Source organism: Stegodyphus dumicola, chromosome 5, assembly GCF_044657685.1.
Source record: "Stegodyphus dumicola isolate Sdum_Otavi_A_Nest chromosome 5, ASM4465768v1".
Classification (NCBI taxonomy): Eukaryota; Metazoa; Arthropoda; class Arachnida; order Araneae; family Eresidae; genus Stegodyphus; species Stegodyphus dumicola.
In genome coordinates, this window is record NC_140772.1 from 172,355,093 (window position 1) to 172,379,053 (window position 23,961).

Here is a 23,961-nt window from a genome sequence, read left to right on the forward strand (position 1 = left end):
TTTTGGGTAGCAATTAAGCAATGGAATGTTGTTCAACACAGACACAAGTTTTCGCCATGTAGGAAGGTAGTAAATAAGAATGGGTTCTTAATAAAATCTGGAGCTGAAATTAAATTTATTGCATATCATTAGAAATGTATAATTAATACACATTATTATATTTAAATGATTGATTGTTTTCTGCTTATAATGTTGCTTGCTTCTTGAAGAGAATCTCTCATTCTCCCTCAAAATGCTTTGAGTTTTCTATGAAACCAAAATAAGCAGAATATTGAATTTTGCCTTATTTTTGATTCTGATGTTTGTAATTGTATCACCGTATTTTTTTAACAAGCAGTTTTCAAATTAGTGCTATTTCAGTCTTATATTTTAAGGATAACGTCTTGATATTTCTTATCTGTTATTAAATTTCCATTTACGTATAATTATTTTAGTTTATGAATAAATGAAATTTAGCAATGCTGAATTGAATTAAAATGTATAAACTTTAATTCATGAACCAACAAAATGTGTTACTTAAAAGTGTATAAATAATAATAAATTGGATAATAATAATGAAATAATGTGCAGTAAATATTAAGCTTGGAAAGAGTTTCATAATTATTGTGCTTTTATATTAATGTATAAATATTTTAACAATTATTTTCTTATATAATTTTACTTTAAAAAATCAAAATTTCTGTTTTTTTTAATAAGTCTGTTTTTATAAGTAACCTTTACTTTGTGTATATATTTTTCTTATGTAAGCTGTATTATGTATGTAATTTTCAAAGAAAAATTGTTAATAAAACTAAGATTTTAAAATTATATTAAATTTAATTTCTTAACAATAATCTGAATGTTTTTAGCAATTAAGTTTATATATACATATCACTCCTCCTCTGCATAAGTATAATGTTCCTATAACCCATTTTGTAAGCACTGTGGCATAAAATCAAGAGCAATTGGCATTCATTTATATGGAAAAATATTTTGTGTGTTTTGAGGCCTTTCCAAAATGCTATCAAATCATTTCAAATAACAAGTAAACCTAAAACTGACACCAAAAACAATAATGGTGAGATAAATACACAGACAAAATAAATAAAAATAATATATGTAATTTAATTTCATCTTTCAAAATGAAAAAACTTATAATAAGAATAATGTGTGGCTAACAGTGATGGTAATAATAGTGGTACATTGAATTATCAAATATTCAGTAGTAAGAGGTGCAAAGTATTAGACAGAGAACTTTTTATTGTTTTATTATTATTATTATTATTATTATTATTATTATTATTGAGTTCACTAGTTTATCTATTTGACTGCTCACAGTGTCAAAAATTTAAGGTTTCTCATTTACTTCATCTGGTGTGACAGCTTAAATATGATAATATCCTTAACAGACTCTTTCATGATTAGACTTGTACTTTTTTCATTCATTGCATAAATAAATGTTGAATGCCTTTTTCTTTCATAAAAGGAAAAGGTTTTTCTCATGAATTGAAAAGGTACTGATGGATGATTTTTATAAAATAGAGAACACATGTATGCACTAATGTTGGAAAAAAAAAACACTTAAACAAGTGCTTTTATAAAAAAAAAAAGGGGGGGTAGCAGATTTCCCATGAATTATATTTTATAAAAGTTTAATGTATAATGTAATGTTTTCTGCTTATAATGTTGCTTGCTTCTTGAAGAGAATCTCTCATTCTCCCTCAAAATGCTTTGAGTTTTCTATGAAACCAAAATAAGCAGAATATTGAATTTTGCCTTATTTTTGATTCTGATGTTTGTAATTGTATCACCGTATTTTTTTAACAAGCAGTTTTCAAATTAGTGCTATTTCAGTCTTATATTTTAAGGATAACGTCTTGATATTTCTTATCTGTTATTAAATTTCCATTTACGTATAATTATTTTAGTTTATGAATAAATGAAATTTAGCAATGCTGAATTGAATTAAAATGTATAAACTTTAATTCATGAACCAACAAAATGTGTTACTTAAAAGTGTATAAATAATAATAAATTGGATAATAATAATGAAATAATGTGCAGTAAATATTAAGCTTGGAAAGAGTTTCATAATTATTGTGCTTTTATATTAATGTATAAATATTTTAACAATTATTTTCTTATATAATTTTACTTTAAAAAATCAAAATTTCTGTTTTTTTTAATAAGTCTGTTTTTATAAGTAACCTTTACTTTGTGTATATATTTTTCTTATGTAAGCTGTATTATGTATGTAATTTTCAAAGAAAAATTGTTAATAAAACTAAGATTTTAAAATTATATTAAATTTAATTTCTTAACAATAATCTGAATGTTTTTAGCAATTAAGTTTATATATACATATCACTCCTCCTCTGCATAAGTATAATGTTCCTATAACCCATTTTGTAAGCACTGTGGCATAAAATCAAGAGCAATTGGCATTCATTTATATGGAAAAATATTTTGTGTGTTTTGAGGCCTTTCCAAAATGCTATCAAATCATTTCAAATAACAAGTAAACCTAAAACTGACACCAAAAACAATAATGGTGAGATAAATACACAGACAAAATAAATAAAAATAATATATGTAATTTAATTTCATCTTTCAAAATGAAAAAACTTATAATAAGAATAATGTGTGGCTAACAGTGATGGTAATAATAGTGGTACATTGAATTATCAAATATTCAGTAGTAAGAGGTGCAAAGTATTAGACAGAGAACTTTTTATTGTTTTATTATTATTATTATTATTATTATTATTATTATTATTATTATTATTATTATTATTGAGTTCACTAGTTTATCTATTTGACTGCTCACAGTGTCAAAAATTTAAGGTTTCTCATTTACTTCATCTGGTGTGACAGCTTAAATATGATAATATCCTTAACAGACTCTTTCATGATTAGACTTGTACTTTTTTCATTCATTGCATAAATAAATGTTGAATGCCTTTTTCTTTCATAAAAGGAAAAGGTTTTTCTCATGAATTGAAAAGGTACTGATGGATGATTTTTATAAAATAGAGAACACATGTATGCACTAATGTTGGAAAAAAAAACACTTAAACAAGTGCTTTTATAAAAAAAGGGGGGGGGTAGCAGATTTCCCATGAATTATATTTTATAAAAGTTTAATGTATAATGTAATGTTTTTATGTACATACACATATGTGTAACTTTTTTATGTGAAGTAGAGTTTAAAAGTGTTGCTGAATATTGTTTCTAGTTTATGCATGAAATATTTTATGAAAAAAAGAAATTTTTATTTTTTTAGCCCTTTTTGCTTTTCATTATTGGCTGACAAGAAATCAAAGGATGTTTCTGTTCACGTCAGCAGCTGCTGTCATTGTCTTCCGTGCTGAATTATCAATTCTTCTAGGTCTTATAGCATTAGGAGAAATAATATCTGGCCGTTTAAATATTTTATCTGTTATATGCTGGGGTTTACCATCTGGATTTTGGATGTTAGGTAATAGATATTTTACTAGATCTGTTTCTTGCAATTATAATTATAAAAAGTAAATATTTTATATTCAGCTAATTTATGCATTTATAAAAAATGTGGATTTTTTCATGTATATCTATCTGGTTGTAGTGAAAGTTTTCTGCCAAAAAATATTCTTAATATAAAGTTAGGAAAAAAATGAAAGCAGTACCTTTAGTGCAGGTAGTAATCTCCATCCAAATCTATGATTTTCTGCCGACGGTTTGGTAGTTTTTCAAAGCTTTTGGCCCTGAAACTTGGTGGCTGCGAGTCCAAAAACAGATCAACCTCATTTCTGGCATCCTTGCAGAATGGAAGACAGCACCAGCAAGATGCAGCTGCAGGTGTGAAAAAAGATTAGATGTCCGAAGGAGCTATGTTGGGGCTGTATGGTGGGTGTGGTAAACAATCCCGTTCGTGTCCATTTCAGGGTCTAGCCTGTGAATGCAGACACATGTGGTCTTGCATTATCTTGATGGAACATTACCTTTTTGCGGCAGAACTCAGTTTGACATTTTCTCTTAAAAGCAGTGTCAACACGAACCAGCTTCTCCCTGTACACCTGACTGTTGAGGGTTTAACCTTTTTCCAGGTACTCTTTGTGGATAATGCCACAGCAGTCCCAACAAATACAAAGCATGATCTTTTTGTTAGTCAAATTGCACTTTTCGATGCTGCCGAAGGACTTGCTGGCACAACTCAACCCCCTTTTCAACCTTTGTTGATGAAGTAAATTCATTTTTCATCACAAAAAACAATCCAGTCCAGAATTTTCTCCTTGCATTGATATTCGAGCAGATTAGTGCAGGCCCAAACATATCTGTCCTTATCTGCGTGAGTCAACTCATGCAGCACCCAGCATTTAAACTTGTACGTCAAGTTTATGTGATGCATAGTGCGATAAATGGACATGGCACTAATGACTAACTCCTTAGCAAGCTTTTGAATAGTTGCATACTGACCTTCTTCCACAATTTCTTGCTAGCAGGCCTCATCAACATCAGAAGGCCGGCCCGACTGTTTTGCTTCTTGAATGTCATAGCCCTTGTTTTCGAACTTTTAGTAACAAACCTTCATAGTGTCATATGATATATCATTAGTAGCTAAAGCTGTGCACATGGTTTGGTGATATTCTATTGCTGATATTTTGCAACAGTACTTGAAGTAAATGATATTTCTAATCTGGTAGCATGACAATTTCAGACACCTTGTACTTAATAATAACAATATTTTTTTATAAGTTTCACAACACAGTATTCTAAAGCAAGTCTCTTTCTTTCCAATGATAAAATATGATCAAACATGCCAAGGCGAACTGTTTGTACAGATGATTTTTGTGGTGGCAGAAAATTTTTGTTTAAACCCAATATTTCTTCCTCTTGTTATGAGAATCCGAAATTAATTTTAAGAAAGTAAACAAAATTTTATCTTGCATTCTGTCTTGCTGATTTAAGCAGTACTTTATTTATTTTGTTATGCATTAATTTTAATAGATTTAATTGTTTTATTTATTTTTAATTATAGGTTTAACTGTTTGCATAGATTCATATTTTTGGGTTCGTCCAGTTTGGCCAGAAGGAGAAGTTCTGTGGTTCAATGTTTTTTTGAATAAGAGCTCTGAGTGGGGAGTATCCTTTAATAATTTTATTTAGTTATTATACTTTTGCTTTTAAGGCTTGAATAGGTGTTTTTCTTACTGTAGTAAATATAAGAAGTTTTAAAAGCATATATATATTATATATAATTTATTTACTAAAGAAATATTGATTATATTATCTCCTAATATAATATATATATATATATATTTAAAGCATATATATTCTATTATGTTCTAAAAGCATATATATTTTAAAAGCATGTATATATTCTGCAAATATTCTGAGAAAGATTTCATTTTCATTAGGCAGAATATGCATCCACTTTTCCTTTCCTCTCTGTTGTGTTCCTTTCCCCCCCCCCCCCCACTCTGTAGTAGCTCATGTCTGCAATAAAATTGCTATGCCATAAAGGATAGCACTTTTCAGAATAATATTTGTTTTACAAATATGTTATAATGAAAGCATAACTAAGTAAAATGTCAGGTAATTTTTAATGATAAATGATGCAAAAATGGGTACCCTGATCACAGAACTGTGGCAACAGTAGTTGTTACGTAACCTAGCATCAGGTTACAGGCATTGAATGTCAAGCATCTTCAGCTGTTTGCCAAGATATCTGTCTTACTAGTTGGTAGGTGCTGTTGTGTCAGTCTCTTTACAACAGTTGATCAGACATTTTCAGTTGGTGAGAAATCTGGAGAACTTACTGGCAAGAGCAGAAGTTTAACATCCTTTTTATTTAGGAAGTGTAGGGCAGTGAGTGCAATAAGCAGTCTTGCATTGTGCTGCTGAAAAATTGGAGGAACAAAGCTCCAAAGATGTGGTATAGACATGAACATGAAAAACCTCAGATATTTGGCCTAGGGATTAATGGGATGTGAACATAGTAATACCCCATATGATCATTCCAGTTGCATTCCATTTGGAGAGTATTATGCTGAAGAACACAAGCTTCCAACATTCATTATTTTTTTACTCGGATACTGCCATTATAATGTTGTTAGGAGGAGTAAGATTTGTCAGAAAGGAAAACTTAATGCCATGGATGTTTCCATGTGTATTATTGGAGACCACTGTAGACACACTACCCTAGATGCTGTAGCATCTAGGGTAGCTAAAAGCACTTGTCATCTTTCCATGGCATTGTAGTCAATGTTACATCATAGTACTGTGCAGCACACACAATTTTCTGGTCCCAGGTGGTACATCATATGTCTGTATGGACACTGTCAGCAATGCAGATAAGTAATTCATCAATTGCAAGTTCTCATAACAGTTATTGGACCTCAACCAACACGAGTAGCAGCTGTGGTGTACAATAATCCATAGTCCCGTAGGTTGTTTTTCTCTGGCAATTAAATTCTTAGTCCTGGTATGTGTTCCTTCTTCTTACACAAAGCATAGCGTAACCCCCAGTGCATAAATAACAAACATAATTTTCAAATCAAAAGTCAACCTTTCAATCTGTCTTTTATTATTTTGAAGTGTCATTACTCTGACCTTAACATGTACACTGCAAAAAAAAAAAAAAAAAAAAAAAACACTGGGAGGGACAGTTCTATATCTCCTGTTCTACTGGACCGATTTACGAAATTCAACTTGCATTTTTCATGTCTTGAAAGCACGACTTAGGATATCTGTTAGATTTATATATAGCATTGTTTTAATAAAAGTATTTTGACACAAAATCGAACTTCTCCTGAAATGACTTGCCAATTTTTTTTTTCATATTTTGATTCTACAACTCAAATTATGCCAAACTGCCAAGTTTTGTAAAAAATTGCACGAGTACTTTTTTAAAAATTAGGTCTCAAAATTTTAGCTTCTCGGTGGTAATTGAATTTGATATATATTTATTAATATCTCTTTTTTTATTAAACTTACTTGATTCTTTCTTTTAGAATTCAAAACTTAGGCTTAATCCAATATTTTTTATAAATTTTTTGAAAAAATTTTTGTATTATAAGATATAAAATTTTTTTAATCTTAAAGTAAATGTATTTCTAAGCATATCTGCAAAAGAATTAGTGTCTTTTATTCAAAATTTGCTAAGATATGCGTGAATTTACATTTTGGCACGTTTTGAAATTTGCTGTATTTAATATAAGCCATAATAACGAAGATGTGGTTTACACACTTTGTTAAAATTATTTGAAAGAATGAATGATGGACGTTTTTTCTTCTCGTGCGTCAGTGAAAAAAAGGAAAGTAAGTAGGTTACTATAAATTAAGAATTCCACAAAGTGAAACTGAAAAAAATGCGCCAAGTTATATTTTTAAATTTCTCACCAAAAATTACAAAATTTAATGTCTAGGCATAATTTGAATAGTCATAGAATCGAAATATGGAAAAAATGTATATGTTGTTTCGGAAAAAGTCTTATTTTGTGTCAAAATACCTATGTTAGAATAATGCTACATACAGTGGTCGCCAAAATTGTGGACACTTCTGGAAATTTTTATGTTTTTGAACTTTGTATGCTTATAGAAAACGTTACATTTCACAAAATGCAAACTTGTATATATCATTTTAAAGAGAATTTATTACTGAATTCAATACAAAACACAAAATTCAATTATTTGCAATACAAAAAAAGTTAAACAATAATAGTTATCGATATACATTAGATAGTGATGATTGCAGTGAGTTATCAGTACTTAGTAGGGTACCCTTTATTTTTGATTACAGCTTCACATCGACGTTTCATTGAGCTGACAAGAGTTTTAAGCTCTTCTTTCGTTATTACATGATGCCAGGAAACAATTATAGCCTCAATTAGTTCCCTTTTATTTGATGGGCGTCTCATTCGGACAAGAGTTTTCAAAAGGTGCCACAAATTTTCGATAGGATTGAGGTCAGGACTTTTTCCTGGCCATGACAACAATTTAATGCTCTTTGTATGAAACCACTCTTTCGATATTTTGGCCGCGTGGCAAGGAGCAGAATCCTGCTGAAAAATAACAGAAGCATTGTTGGGAAAGAGATCTCTGATGGAAGGTAAAAGTTTCGGTTCTAGAATAGTGTCAATGTATTTTCTGGCATTCAGTGTCCCATTGATGACATGAAGGCGACCAGTACCATCTGCTGACATGCATGACCAAATCATAACACTAACTGGGTTCTTCACAGTTGCCTGAATGCAGTCAGAATGTAGCTCTTCTCCTATTCTACGTCTTACATATTTTCGTCCATCACTGCCGAATAACGATATCTTAGTTTCATCACTCCATATAACTTGTGACCACTGATCATCTGTCCAATTAATGTGTTCCTTTGCCCACTGTAGTTTTTTTTTTTTTTTTTTTTTTTTCGTTGCTGAAAATTAAGATAAGGCTTTTTTCGTGGAATTCTACCTCTCAGTCCAACATCTGTTAATCTTCTCCTGATTGTTCTTGAACTGACAGAAACACCAGCATCATTCATATCACTTCTGATGGCCGCTGATGACATTTTTCTATCTTGGAGACATAGTCTTTTTATTCTTCTGTCATTAATATTGCACCTTTTTCGGCCTTTTCCTTTGTTTTTTATTGAATTTGTCTCCTGATATCGTAAACAAAACTTTTGGACTCCAGATGTAGTCACTGAACCACCCACCTATCTTGCAATTTCAGCATAGGAAAGACCACTTTCTTGTAACACATTAATATTACATCTCTTTCTAGGTGTCCAATCTACTCTTTTATTAGATGTCATTGCTTCTTGACTAAATATTAAAAAATTTTACAAAAATTCCGACTTGTAATTGCAGTGTATAAGAAACAGGTCCACCTTCTACAGAGCAAAGCAAAATAATGAATTGTTAAGTGTAAACATGATGTCAGCTTCTACTGGCAGTTACTAACATTTGATTGGTTCTCAGAACAAGAACAGTGATTGGCCAGGAAAGCTAGACATTACAAACCACTTCATAACTGTGTTTTTTATTTATATTAAAATACATATAACTTTTTTTGTATTGCAAATAATTGAATTTTGTGTTTTGTATTGAATTCAGTAATAAATTCTCTTTAAAATGATATATACAAGTTTGCATTTTGCGAAACATAACATTTTCTATAAGCATACACATAAAAATTTCCAAAAGTGTCCACAATTTTGGTCACCACTGTATAAATCTAATATATTATGTCTTAAGTTGCACTTTACGACATGAAAAATGCAATTTGAATTTCGTCAATCGGCCCAGTAAAATGGGAGGTACAGAACTGCCCCCCCCCATAGTGTACATGTTTTGAAATGCTAATCCTATGCATATGCCAGTATAATTTATCTTCCATGTAAATTTCAGGTTTCTTGTGTACATCTTTTATGGTACAGCAACTTTAATGGCTAGCAATGTAATATAAATTCTCACTTAAGTGATGTAAAATGTGTAACTTTAGTAATGCCTAAAGTAGAGTGATGTTTAAAATTAGTATAATTGGAGCCAAAATTAAAGTTTAATAATAACATGAGAATAAATTGCAAAATAAAAAAATACCTATGGTTAGATTTACTGATATTAATAAAGCAAACAATCCAAAATCTTTGTGTATTGCAAGCATCTGCCAATACTCGCAATACTCACCTCAAAATTTTAATTATAGTAATGTATTAGTAAGATGAATCAAGTGAAGAAGGGTTTTTAATACTTTAGCAAAATTTGGGTTTTTGTTTTTAATTTCTTGCATTGCTTGTCTTTTCATTATCATTATCATTTACAGTTTTGCTTATTATTGAACATCTCTATTTTTCTGTTACTACATTTCCATTGGTATATATAAATTCTTCAAAATTAATCGGTCCACCTGGCATTTCATTCTTTATGTAAATTATTTGTTCGTCAGATTATTTTTCACGTTCTTTTCTGAAGGAGAGGAAATGCCTGCTTTATTGGAAAAATTATTAATATAAATTCAGATATAACTTTTATTTTTAAAGCCATACGTTATGTGTCTGAGTACAGAATTTTTAATTAGGGCAATTTTTATAAGTTTATCCATATATTTTCTTTATGCATGCATAGATTATGTATAAATACTTCTTTTTTTCAGGGTCTATATGCTGCAAAAGTTGCCTATCGCCTACCTAAGTGAAATGAAAAAAAAAATTTTTTTTCAAATAACATTGTCTTTTATTCTCAAATCGCATTCAGAGTTTTGAAAAATCGTTTTATTGGTTTTGATGCTTTTGTCAATTTTTTATTACTACTAAATTCATAATTATTGAACCGCTGTAAATCCTAATGTGAATTTTGGGTCATGGGAAAAAGAAATTAATTTAAAATCTGTAATTATTTATGATTTGTGCAAACACTTCAAAAAACAAAATTTTGGGGGAAAAATAGCAATATTTCATAATTATTGCTACGAACTTTTTTAAACATCAACCATAATCATCAAATATTTTGTAACTGTATTGTGTATATTGTACACATTATGTAACAATGTATGTGATAATGGATTCAGATGATTCTCATGTCATCTACAAAAACAAAATAAGAAGGGGAAAACTCATAATAGCAGAAACGATTCATAGAATTGATCTATTAAGGAAACATTAAAGGGTCTTATAGAAAAGATGACTTGATACCAATTTAAAAAAATAATTCCAAGTGTTTTAAAGAACTGAAAAACTAGACCATTATTCTTTCATATAATAACCAGAATCAATAAATCAGTCATATTTCTCCCTCTGCAGTACTTGCTAAAGCCATAGCATCTACCATAATTTCCTATTTTGATTATACATAAAATTTCTCTTGAAGATGCAATAAGGAGCGACAGAACTTTAATTAATACTGGTTTGAAAAATGGTATTATCCACCTGATCAAACTGCACATTAGGAAAATGCTGATGATTCGGCTATATGTGTCCTACACTTCAGTTAACTGCAATTCTATCACGGATTTCATTACTTGGATGGTGTTACTTGTCAGACTTGTGACTGAAGCATCAAAAATGTGTGTGCACTGACACAAGAGTTGGCTTGATTAGAACGACATTCCTATTATAATGTATTATGCCAGAATTTTTCCGAAAAACTAACTTTAAGGTACATTCTTTTGAATAACAAAATTAGAAATGCATTGTGAAATATTATGAACAGTTGTTTTTTAAGCTTTTTGTGCAAACAGCAGATAATTTGAAAAAACAGGTTTCAAATATTCTTAGTCTTCCTTATGCTCTAAAATTGATGGAACAATTGCATTTTGATAGTAGTGACTATAAAATATTGAACAAAAACTTCCTTCTCCCCCCCCAAAAAAAAAGTTTTAGTGCAATTTACAAACAAATGATATATTTTTTATGAAAGCTTTTTATTTCATTTTGCATAGCTAGGCAATAGACAACTTCTCAGGGGAATAGCAATAGGGAGGGAAGCTCTTTTTTTGGCCCACCTTTTTATATCATACCTAGAAATATTTTCTATTCCAAAGGTCTGTGCTAAAATAGCTATTTCTCTGTTAGTAACTCATAGTTGACAGATGCATTTAAAATTCATATTTTTTAAACTGTTTTATTAATGTGTTTTCCAACTAAGTAAATTTCATATTGGGTTAAATGTTTCTCTAATGGATCAGACAAGCAAATTTTTGATGAAATGAAAATGTCATACTCTTATTTATATTTAAAACTGAAAGATTACTAAATAGAGTTCTACAATGGCTACCGAATTTTCAGTGAAAACAAATTAACTTCATGTTATCAAATTTGCCTTAATGTTGTGCTTAAGTTTTCTTTAGTATATCAGATAATTTAATCCTTTCAATTTTGATGAAATCTATAATTTCATTTGCTTATTCATTTTGAAAACTTAAAATCACTGAATAGTACTGGTACTTTGATGGTAATGAAATATAAGTAAAAACAAGCAACTTAATTTTATCAAAATTCCTTCTGACTAACTGGCATTAATTGTTTCATTGATTCTATGAAAAGGAGTAACCTCGCATTTGAAATTCAGAAAAGGTGTGCACAAATGAATCACCTGCAATAAGTTAGATAAGAGAACAGATTTATTGTTGAATAGAAAAACCAGTGGCTAAAATGGAAAAAGGAAAGGAGGAGGAATAGAGGAAGATCACTATCAATACTGAATTTTCATTAACCAGTTGTGAATACCTGTCACTTATATGTAGTGGGCCATCACTTTAATTACATAAAAGAAACCTCTTTGACCGCAAAGGATTCAAAACGTGGTATATCTATACCTATGTGATACATACAATCATTTTATTTTAATAGTTATATATTATGTAAATTTCCTTTAGTTAGTTTTCTTCTAATGATGAGGAATATTGGGAAAATGTAAAACTACTGATAATTAAGCATAACTGAGAAATAGTTTTTAGACCAAAATGCATAAGCAAAATTCAGGTTACAAAATTTTGTCTACCTTTAGCTGCCTGATAAAAAAGAGATTTGAGAAGTTTTTAATAAGTATCAGTTCTAAATTTTTCTTTTTTAAGTTTTGTACATTATACCCAGTAATTTGAATTATTGTATAACCATAATTTTTAGCAAGACAATCTTCTAAATAAGTTTTCTTTTTACCCCTAAATCTACTAAATTTATTATTTTGGATATAATTGGAAATCAAATAATAATTTTTTAAATATGTATGTATAAAAAATTAATTAAAAAACCCATAAATTCTGTTAAATGAAAAAACTGTCAGTTTTTAATGTGTCATTGTTGTACATCTGCATCAGGATGGCCACCCAACAAAAATATTTCATACTAACTTCTGCAAGAAAAAACTTCTGTAGATAAAAAGTACTAAATTTGTGTTTATTATTGTTTTATTCTTTTTACGATATTACAGTATTTTTGTCATAAATAAACTCAACTTAAAAGTGCTAAATGAAATTCTACCCAGCAAATATAAAAAGAAAAAGGTCATGATTTACCTCATTTTGGTCATCTATCTATAATGCTTAGGTAATTTTAGTTATCTAATTTTTTCTATTTGAATAAAGACATTTTAGCTATTTCATATGCAATTTACATACAGATATTTTATTTATTAATTTATACATTTTTACACACACATTTTTTTTATTCTTCAAAAAAAATTGTTAAATTAATATGTTCTGAAATAGAATCTTTCTGAAATCTTTCACTGATGAATGTTTTAATTTGTTCTGTCAAAAAGAATCATTGATCAAGGAAGTTCGTAGTTTTTTTTTTTTTTTTTTTTTTTTTTTTTGTAATTGCTGGAAATATTCTTCTATTTGTTGCTGACAAGCAAAGGAAACACACTAGAACTTTTGTTAATCTTTTTAAATTAGAAAACTTTTGCTTTCCTACAACTGTTTTCATTGAAATGAATTTTAAAAAATTCATAAATTTTATTCTTAAACCACTTATTTTTGAATTTTTTCAATGTTTCTACAGTTTCTGTATCATATGTTTCTCTATCAAGATCTTTGTTGTTGTTTTATTCAATGAGACATTTGAAATTCAAAAGCATTATAATACAAAAACAATCTGATCTGCACACTTCAGAATTCAGTATCAGAAACATTTTAATATAGGATCTTTGAAATTTATTCTTTTGAAAACATTGGTAAATTGAACGTAGATGAAAAGTATTTCACCTCAATGCTTTTTTCTGGAATTTCATCTAAAATAATTTCTTTTCCATTTATGCCCCTAAATATTCACTATATCTAACAAAGCACTATAAACTGAATTTAGCTTACAGTTGATGGGATTTTTAATACATTAAAATTTCATAAAATATTCATTTTCATTTTATTTCCTACTGGTGAAATCAAAAGATGAAATCAGTAGATAAGTTTAGATTTACTACGTCTGGCAGGCTGAATATTAAGAGAAAATGTGCTTTAAGGATTCTGTAGTGTAGTTAAAGATTAAAACTTGTTTGTTAAAAACCATATGCTGCTGCACTCTGGGTTAGTAATAAATTCATAAATCTAACTTTCGTGTATTATTCTTACCGCTTGAAAAGAAAAATTAGACCTAATGGCAAATATACTAGAATACTGAAAACTTACTAACATGTATAAATTAATAAAAAAGTACTAGAAGTAGTCACCCTGATTTGCATACTTTTAACATGTCACCTTTAATTAGCATTATCTTTGAAAACTTGCCTAATTGAACTCAATATTTCAGATTCAGTATAGCTCTACATCACACATCTGACTTCAGGATAATACAGTAACAGTTAAAAAGTTTAAAACTCTAATCTACTTACTTCATCAATGATTACTTCATCAATAACTAATAATACAATATAATAATAAAGCCTTATAAGAGAAGATAGTAAAACTTTTTATTTTAATTTCTAGTCTTTCAGACCAAGTGTTTCTCTCCTGAGCTATGATATGCAGTTAATCCAGATCTATCTACATCCTAAATTTAAGTTTAAAAATATCTTGTATGTAAATTGAATTTCTTATTATGTAGTACATATTCTGCTCTTATTATAAATAATTGATTTTACATTTATGACCGCTGTACAAAAATTCGAAGTACTTTAAAACTGAACACCATATTTTCTTCTTCATAATTTTCATTACAGATGTGCTAATACAATATTTAAATGCGTAATAAACATTGGTAAAAATGAATAAAGGAACATCTATAAAAACTCATATAACTTGATTGATTTTGAAGCTAAGAATATGGAAATTGCACAGGCTCTTTATTTTTTTATATACTTTCAAATTGCAGAATTGTCTATTTTTGGGGGGGATGAAATAATAACATAGTAAATGTGATATAAAGTGGTGTAATGAAAGTTGTGACAATATTAGAAATATATAGAACAAAATAATGAGGTACATAGTTATCCCAGACTGAAATGCAAGCTTTACAGAGATTTTCCATGCTGTGTATTAGATTGCCCAGGCATTTCTGTAGCAATAAATGGCAAAGTGACATGGTGAAGAGCATCGTTTTCCTGGACAATGCTAGTTAGAGGCTGCATTGATATAAGTCAGCAGCCTAGTGCATCCCACATATGTTATTTCAGATTTAAATCCAGAGAATATGCAATCCACTCCATCTGCTGGATTCCTTCAACCTTAAAATGATTGCTCACTAGTGCAGTGCAATGGAAGAAGTTATTACCAATTACATCCGTAAACAACTTGGCTTAAGGATCAAGAGCCTCAGCTCTGTATATTTCAGCATTCACACCTGCATAAGTAAAAATGATTAGGTTATGGTAGCCACTCAAAATGATGCCCACCAATACCTTCATTCTGCTGCCTTCGCATATCAGCTCTCACTGTTATTTTGAATCTTATCTCATGTATTTTGTTTCTTCCAGATTGTATCACATCTGGAATCACACTCCAAATAAAAATGAGAATCGTCAGTAAAGATAATTCAGCTCCAGTCTGTGGTACTCAGATCTCAGTGATCTCTGCAGCCCTGCACATTTTACAGCCTAAGTTAACAGGACACAAATCATGAACTTTCTTGCATACAGTTTTCTTGTATGAAGCTTATCATTATGCAGTGTATCTGAATGGCCGAGTTTCTATATTTGCAGCAAACATTATTGCAGTCTGTGATGATATCAGTTGTCTGTTTTTTTAGCAATTGTTTCCAAATATTGTCTTGGGGATCAGTTGTGAGACATTTTGGTTGGTCTTGACCTGGTTATCTCTTTTTATTTGGATTGTAACCAGTATCTTTAAACCATTTCCAGATTAATATGATGCATTTGGTTACTTTTAGATCTTTACAGACCTGTGTCTCATTTATTTTTCTTCCATCCTCTTAACTGTATGCCATTTCTCACAGTCCATCAGATGTCATGTCAATGATATGCTCAAATTTCTACACATGAAAATTTTATCCATCTATTGAAAAATTCTTCAAATTAGAATTTGAAACACAATCTTTGCATTTCTTTCCATATCCGCTGAAGGAATGGGTGCAAAAATTTGCATATTCCTGTGTATTGGATATGAATCCAGTTGGATTTGGGGATAACATTGACCTTAAATTACCAACCAGTTAACTTTCAATGGATTTCATGTAATAGAATTAATATAAAGCACCTTTTTACAAATGTCCCTTTAGTTTTTCCTATCAATGCATGCAATAAGTTTTATAATATCTTTACGTATTCACTTCCTTGACAAGTCATAAATATCACCATGGGCATGGTATTTTTATTCAGCTTTACCACGAGCTCTATTGATGTCAATTATTTTCATTCCATTTGCATTTTTATTAGATTATCGAATAAGAGCATTGTTGTATCCAGTTTTTGGTTTCATTGTTGTCTACTCTTTCTTACCTCATAAAGAACTGAGGTTCATTATATACACCATTCCACTCTTAAATGTTGCTGCTGCAAGAACATGTGCACATATGTGAGTATTTATTCTTAGCATTATTTTGAGGTCTTTTATATTTGATCATTTTGTCATGCAGTTTTTTAACTTGATCATTATACTTTTAAGTAATTCATTACACTGTATTATACGGTCAAAAGTCGTTAATCCGGACTCGTCGGGACTTCGGCAATTCCGGATTATAGTCCATCAGTTTAAATCTGGTAAGATGGCATAAAATAAATAATTATAAAATTAAAAATATGAAACCGTAATTTATGAAATAAAGAACAATTATGATCTAAAGGGTATCAAAATTTACAAGAAAAAAAGCTTAATATTTATTTGTTTACTTTATTAAACATTTCTTTCAATGTAAGTTGTTATAGTTGCTTCATTTTTTATGTGATAATACATTCTCTTTAATTCTATAAACAGACATAATTTCTTGTTTAGTTACAAAGTTCTGCTGTTCAAGTCTTATAATTGCTGTGTCGAGAATACCGACTAATTTGTCAATCGAAATTTTTTCGTTTTCGAAGAAAGTGACCTCTATGTCACTTTCTTCTTTATCGGAAGCGAATTATAATGACGAGGAATTTGATTTACATCATATCAAAGACGGAGTAAATTGAGATGAAATACTACATTTAGTAAGGAATTATAAGCCAAATAAAATAAAAACATCTGCCCTGAAGATAAGGATAGTGCTGACGGATCAACTTCCAATTCATTGCGCACCACGGCGTTCCCCCCCACCCCACCCCACCCCACCCCACCGTATTCGGAATGGTTAGATCACTTTTGTTTTATGGACTTTGAAACATACTTTCACTTTGTAGATCCTTTACATATTAGTAAATGTATATCGGAAATTCTATTTGACATAATCGAAAGTTCAAGCTTACTTTTATAAAATTGCTCTAACAGTCTGCAAAAAATAATAAGCGGGATCCAATTCGAAGATTAAGGAACAACGCAATCTGCAACATTAAATAATTAGATAATTTTAGCTTAGCTTATACCGTCCGTTATATATTAAATGCACATGCGAATGCGCACACTCGCAGCCATAAAGCTTTCTGCGCTTTTCTGCGCTTGCAGTGACTTTCTGCGACCCATGCGCAGAAAGTTTGTAGCTTTGAGGTCCGGATTATGGGTGTCCGAATTAACGACTTTTGACTGTACTGCAATTGAAATGAAATATTGATGAATAAAAATATACAGAAACATTGTTATGTTTTCTCTTTAGTTCTTACTAAAGTACATTTTGAAAAAAAAAAAAAAAAAAATATTTCAAGAAAAATTTTTAATGGATTTTATTTTTTAAGTTACTATTATTAAGTTAATGTAAAGTAAACTTGCTCAGAAGAAGGAAGACGGGGGGGAACTGTAGTAGACATAATCGAAAGTAAAATTAAGTAGTAGACTAATAAGTAGTAGACTATTTTGTTATGTTTTGTACTGCTATAAAATTCAGTAAAATTTTGCATTGCCCATTTCATCTAATATACATATTTTGAAACAGAAATGAGTCCCCCTACTATTTAGTTGTATCTTTTATAACTAAATACAGTCAAAAGTCTTTAATCCGGATATCCATAATCCGGACCTCAAAGCTACAAACTTTCTGCACATGTGTAAATGCATAATGCATTTACGCATGCGCGTTTAATGTATAGCGGACGGTATAAGCTAGGATAAAATTATCTAATTATCTATTTCAGTTAATGTTCCAGATTGCATTGTTCCTTAATCTTTTAATTAGATCCGGCTTATTATTTTTTGCAGACTGTTAGAGCAATTTTATAAAAGTAAGCTTGAACTTTCGATTATGTCAAAAAGAATTTCCGATTCTGGAGCTGGCAAAGGATCTACAAAGCAAAAGCATGTTTCGATGTCCATCAAACAAAAAGTGGAATTGCTGCAAAAGATGGATACAGGCATATCTTTTGTTTGTCTAACCATTCTGAAATCTGTTTATCAATTTCAGGCTGCTCTGTGGGAGGGAGACGTGACGGCGCGCAGTGAGCTGGAAGTTGATCTGTCAGCACTATCCTTATCTTCAGCGCAGATGTTTTTATTTTATTCGGTTTATAATTCCTTACTAAATGTAGTATTTCATCTCGATGTACTCCGTCTTTGATATGATTTAAATCAAATTCCTCGTCATTTTAAGTATCAAGAAAACACATCGAATAGTTTTCTGGTAGCAATTTTCTAATTTCGACTATGCATATTGTATGCTTTACGCATGCGCGAGTTAAAAAAAAATTTTAATAAAGTAAACAAATAAATATTAAGCTTTTTTTTTTTTCTTTTTGTAAATTTTGATACCCTTTAGATCATTTCATAAATTACGGTTTCATATTTTTAATTTTATAATTTCTGCATGCCATCTTACCAGATTTAAACTGATAATCTATAATCCGGAATCACCAAAGTCCCAACGAGTCCGGATTAAAGACTTTTGACTGTATCATTTTATAGCTGGTAAGGCAAATGATTTCATCTTTGCAATCACTATTCCAGTCAAAATGACATTTTTTTTATGCTTTTCATGTAAAAAAACAAACTTTTCATACAAAATACTGTAATATTTAGAATTTGTTTTGATTTCATATATGCTTCATTAAAATTTTTAATTTAATATAAATTTCAATTTTAATTCATTAAAATACCTTTATTTTGATTTTGCTTTGCTAAAGGATTTCAAAACCATTTTTTTTTTTTTTTTTTTTTTGTGATAGTTTCATATTCATCTTAGATACAATCAGAAGTCTTTAATCCAAGCATCCATAATCCAGAATGATCTATAATCCAGACCTCAAAGCTACAAACTTTCTGTGCATGCGTAAAGGCATCATCTGTTTACACTTATACCTTTACGCATGTGCGTTTAATGTATAACGAATGGCATAAGCTAAGCTAAAATTATTTAATTATCTATTTCAGTTAATGTTGCAGGTTGCGTTGTTCCTTAATCTTCGAATTCGATCCGGCTTATTATTTTTTGCAGACTGTTAGAGCAATTTTATAAAAGTAAGCTTGAATTTTCGATTATGTCAAAAAGAATTTCCGATTCTGGAGCTGCCAAAGGATGTACAAAGCGAAAGCATGTTTTGGTGTCCATCAAACAAAAAGTGGAATTGCTGCAAAAGATGGATACAGGCATATCCTTTGTTTCTCTAACCATTGCGGAATCTGTTTACCAATTTCACGCTGCTCTGCGGGGTGGTTGTCGCGTCGCGCAATGAACTGGAAGTTAATCTGTCAGCTTTATCCTTATCTTCAGGGCAGATGTTTTTATTTTATTCAGCTTATAATTCCTAAACAAATGTAGTATTTCATTTCGATGTATTCCGTCTTTGATATGATTTAAATCAAATTCCTCGTCATTATAAATATCACAAATACACATCAAATAGTTTTCCGATTGCAGTTTTCTAATTTCGACTATGCGTAATGTATGCTTTACGCATGTGCGCGTTGAAAGAAATGTTTAATAAAGTAAGCAAATAAATATCAAGCTTTTTTTTTTTTTTTTTTTTTTTTTTTTTTTGTAAATTTTGATACCCTTTAGATCATAATTGCTCTTTATTTCATAAATTACAGTTTCATATTTTTAATTTTGTAATTTCTGCATGCCATCTTACCAGATTTAAACTGATGATCTATAATCCGGAATCGCCGAAGTCCCAATGAGTCCGGATTAAAGACTTTTGACTGTATATATGAAAATTGCCAGAAAATGTAGTCAACATAAAAAGTATAAACATTTGCTTTATTTTATGATTGATAGTTTTGCAAAATCCTGGTGTAAATTAAGATAATCTTCGTTAAATTTTTGAAAATTATTAGTTTTGGGGGGAATTTGAAATTGTAGTATATTCTGATGCAAATTTAAATTCAGAATTTTGAGATATTCTTTATGAGTCCCAAAATGTGGTCTTTGAACTTAATTGACTTAAGGAGCCCATTAAACTTCTCTTTCTTTCTCCCCATTCCCTCTCCCATTTTTAAATTTCTGATTTCTACAAGAAATTAAATTTTAAAAAAATTTTTATATATCAACGGTTTATATATATTATGTGTGAAATGAAGAAAAAAAATGTTAATTAATGAGTTATTTTATATGTTTAGTTTTGCATTTCATAATGTTAAAAAATTCTATCTGAATTTTTATTTTGACTATTGAACCCTTTTGAAAGATTCTATTGAACTCATTGTTCCATGTAACACAGTTTGAAACCTATTACCGCAGAGAATTAAAATGCTAGTGATTTCTTTCAGATGTATAATAATTTCAAATTTGCATAATTTGATATGTATGGTAGTCATCATTACAAAATATAATGCATAATAAAAAATGACATGATTGTGTTTTTAAATATTTCATATTATTAAATTTTTATAACTACTTTTATATTATTTTCAAGAATTGTTAAGCTGTTTTTAATATGAGGATTTATTTTCATGCATATTATTTTTAGTTGGAATAACAGGATGCACTCTTCAATGCAGGGTGTATTACTTCATTTCACATGTCTTCATATTATATTAAACCTCTGTGCTACTGCTCTTATTTTAAATATTTCATATTTTAATTATCCTGGTGGATATGCAATGGCAAAACTGCATTTGATTGAAGAAGGAGAAAAAGGTATTTTCTTATTATGTTATTTTGTGCGATATGTTTGTTTAATATCTTTTTTAAAAATGCATATTTTTATTAAAATGTGAATTAATAGTTTTCTTTTTTTTCCCTCAGATTTAAATATACATATAGATGTTTATAGTGCTCAGACTGGTGTATCTCGTTTCACAGAACTGAATTCAAATTGGAAGTATGTATCATTATCATAGATATTTGTAAAAGCTATCAGTGTATGAGAACATAGAAGGCTATTTAAGAAAGATCTTGCATATTTGATGGAATTGGCCAATATCATAAATGTCTTATGTAAATATTTTAAGAAAAATATTGTTTTCAAAGAGTAAGGTAACAAGTCTTCTCAGAACACAAACTTTATATCACAGATAGATACATGAATACATTATAATAAGGTATTGATGAACATTACTTTTCAATGTAGTCAGTACACTTATCCAAACATTTCTTCTAACAGTGATCCAAAGCATTAATGCTAGCACAGAAGAAATCAATGTCAAGTCCTTTTTGATGTATCATAATGCTTGCTGAGTATCTGTAATAATTGTGAATCACCCAGAAACCAAGTGCTTCATCAAAGATCCAGAAAGATCCAACACTTTCTAGCAAAACTGCCATAACAAATCATGCATAATGGTGACTGCATGTCACCATTATGCATGATTTGTTATGTAAGTGAAGTGTTATCATGTAGAAGCATACCACTTAAGAAATTCTGGATCTTTTATGTAAATTGCATAATTTACATAAAAGATGTAACAATTTTATGTAAATTGCATAATTTACATAAAAGAACCATAGCAGTATTCACTGTTCTTCCTCTCATGAGGAAATCAACTAGTAACATATCCCAGTAATTCCAAAAGACCATCGCCATAACTTGAATTTCTTGAAAAAGGGTGACAGTAAATGTTTCCATGACATGAAACAATGCTTGCAAAATCTCGTGTATCACATAATGCATCCACATTTCGTACCCTGTAGCAATATAGTGCAGGAACAGAACACCTTCATTAAACTGCACCAAGTGCATGAAAGACAGTATCATTTTGATAGCCTTGTGATCATCTGTAAGCTGCTTAAGCATTTAGTGCGAACACATCTTCCTATAACCTGCTTGCAAGAACAGTATTGTGTACTCACTCGACCTTCTGAGATATTGAGTTCCATATCCTTTAGTCGAATGTGATAATCATCTTAAAACGGAGCTTGAACAAGGAAAGCTTGCCATCTGTGAAAAATGTGCTTGCCATTATTAAACTCAGTGCATCAAAAACAAACTTGTATATGTTACTTGTTGCTGACAAACATGTTTATAATTTTAATGCCAAAACACACATAAGTTCAACAAGTTGGTGATGAATTAATGTCTGATGCAGAAATCATTCACATGTTGCATATCGGCATTTAACCATGTTTCCATCAGTGTAGCCATCTTAGAATGGATATTTCACCATATTAACACAATAGTTGTGCCATCTACTGGCTGCATTCAAATACTATGGCTGACTGCTGTCCCTCCTAGCAGGAAATTTGAATTACAATATGATTGTTACCTTCAGGAAAGACCTTGTTACCTTACTTTTTTATTGCTCTCAAATCTTTGTTTTGTTATATAGTGTTTCTTATGTATTCTGTAATACTATCTATTTCAATTAATTTATTTTGTATATTTTTATTAGTAAATTTATATTTATTTCTGGTAATTTTTATAAAATTTATTTATAATGGTTAGCCATTAACGGAATAGTGAAAACAGCTTAGGATAACTGGAGATAATCTAAATCTCTTGCTAATAGACAATACTCATTAGAATAAAACATCGTCTTTTGTCAAGGGTATTCTACGGAGATGGGAGGTTACTAGTCTCTTACTTCAAAGCCTCGAATTGAGAAAATATTCTAGTAAACAGTTCCTTAATGGAATGTATCCGTTAATGAAGGTTTGACTATATATATTGATGCCTACTCGTTTTTACCTACATTTTGGAAGCTTCTAGAATACACGTTTTCAAGACCCTAGGATTGAATTTTTATAGAAAGTACTGGCGGTGCCTTTTCCCCCACCTTGACTATGATATAAATACAAAATTGCTGTAGCACATAGAATTAGGTGAGATAAAGTCATCTTAGTTCAGTCTACTGCTCATAGATTTTAGCCTTTACTTTGTGAACATTTTAAGAATTCTTGTATTTGTTTATAACTTTGAAGTTTTATCTACAGTAATCCATCATTGTAAGTAAAACTAAAGTTATAAACAAATAAAAGAATTATGACTAAATTAAAAATTAAAAAAGAATTATGACTAACATCATAATCCGAAACCAGAAATCTTGAACAAAACTGTTTACTCATAAGATCTTTATGAACTCCTAACACCCAAAAGTATTTATTACAGGTAAGCGAATCAGCTGAACTGAACAACGCATTTGGATTTCACTAATGTTCTCATGAAAAGCATTTACTTTCAAATGATTATTTACTAAATAATATATTGCACAGTGGAGGTTTTTTTTTGGGGGGGGGGTGAGTGTGTGTGTGTGTGTGTCAAGAAAAGTGAATGATGCAGGAGTGTAAGAATCTTAATGGGAGCAGATACAAAGTATTATGTCACTCAATGCATGCAGCTCAGTGGCTTAGAAATTTAGTGTAAAACGTAAAACAGTTGAAAAGCAAACTAAAATTGATATTTCAGCAAACGTTATTAGTGACATAGTGATTAAAATTGTCATCGCAATAAATCATTAGAACATAATAAGACAAATGACAGAATATTCAGATACTTCTTTTATGAATTACTTTAGGATTTTAGGATATGCATGAGACAAGTGAGTACAAACTGGGCACCTGAAAGTTTGACCTCAGAGCAGAAACATATTTGTGTCAAAGTTTTTTGCTAAATATTGTGATGA

General features: G+C 29.9%; 1 protein-coding gene across 3 annotated transcripts in view; it reads left to right on the top strand.

Moving 5' to 3' along the window:
- The window catches only part of Alg12 (Alg12 alpha-1,6-mannosyltransferase), a 191,244-nt gene that overhangs the window by 160,735 nt on the left and 6,548 nt on the right, over positions 1 to 23,961 (top strand). For all 3 annotated transcript variants that reach the window (XM_085817381.1, XM_085817382.1, XM_085817380.1), the window contains 5 exons: positions 3,263 to 3,457; positions 4,997 to 5,099; positions 16,189 to 16,416; positions 20,871 to 21,040; positions 21,149 to 21,224. In XM_085817381.1, coding sequence (XP_085673507.1) covers positions 3,263 to 3,457; positions 4,997 to 5,099; positions 16,189 to 16,416; positions 20,871 to 21,040; positions 21,149 to 21,224 — 772 coding nt within the window. The remainder of the gene's footprint in view (positions 1 to 3,262; positions 3,458 to 4,996; positions 5,100 to 16,188; positions 16,417 to 20,870; positions 21,041 to 21,148; positions 21,225 to 23,961) is intronic.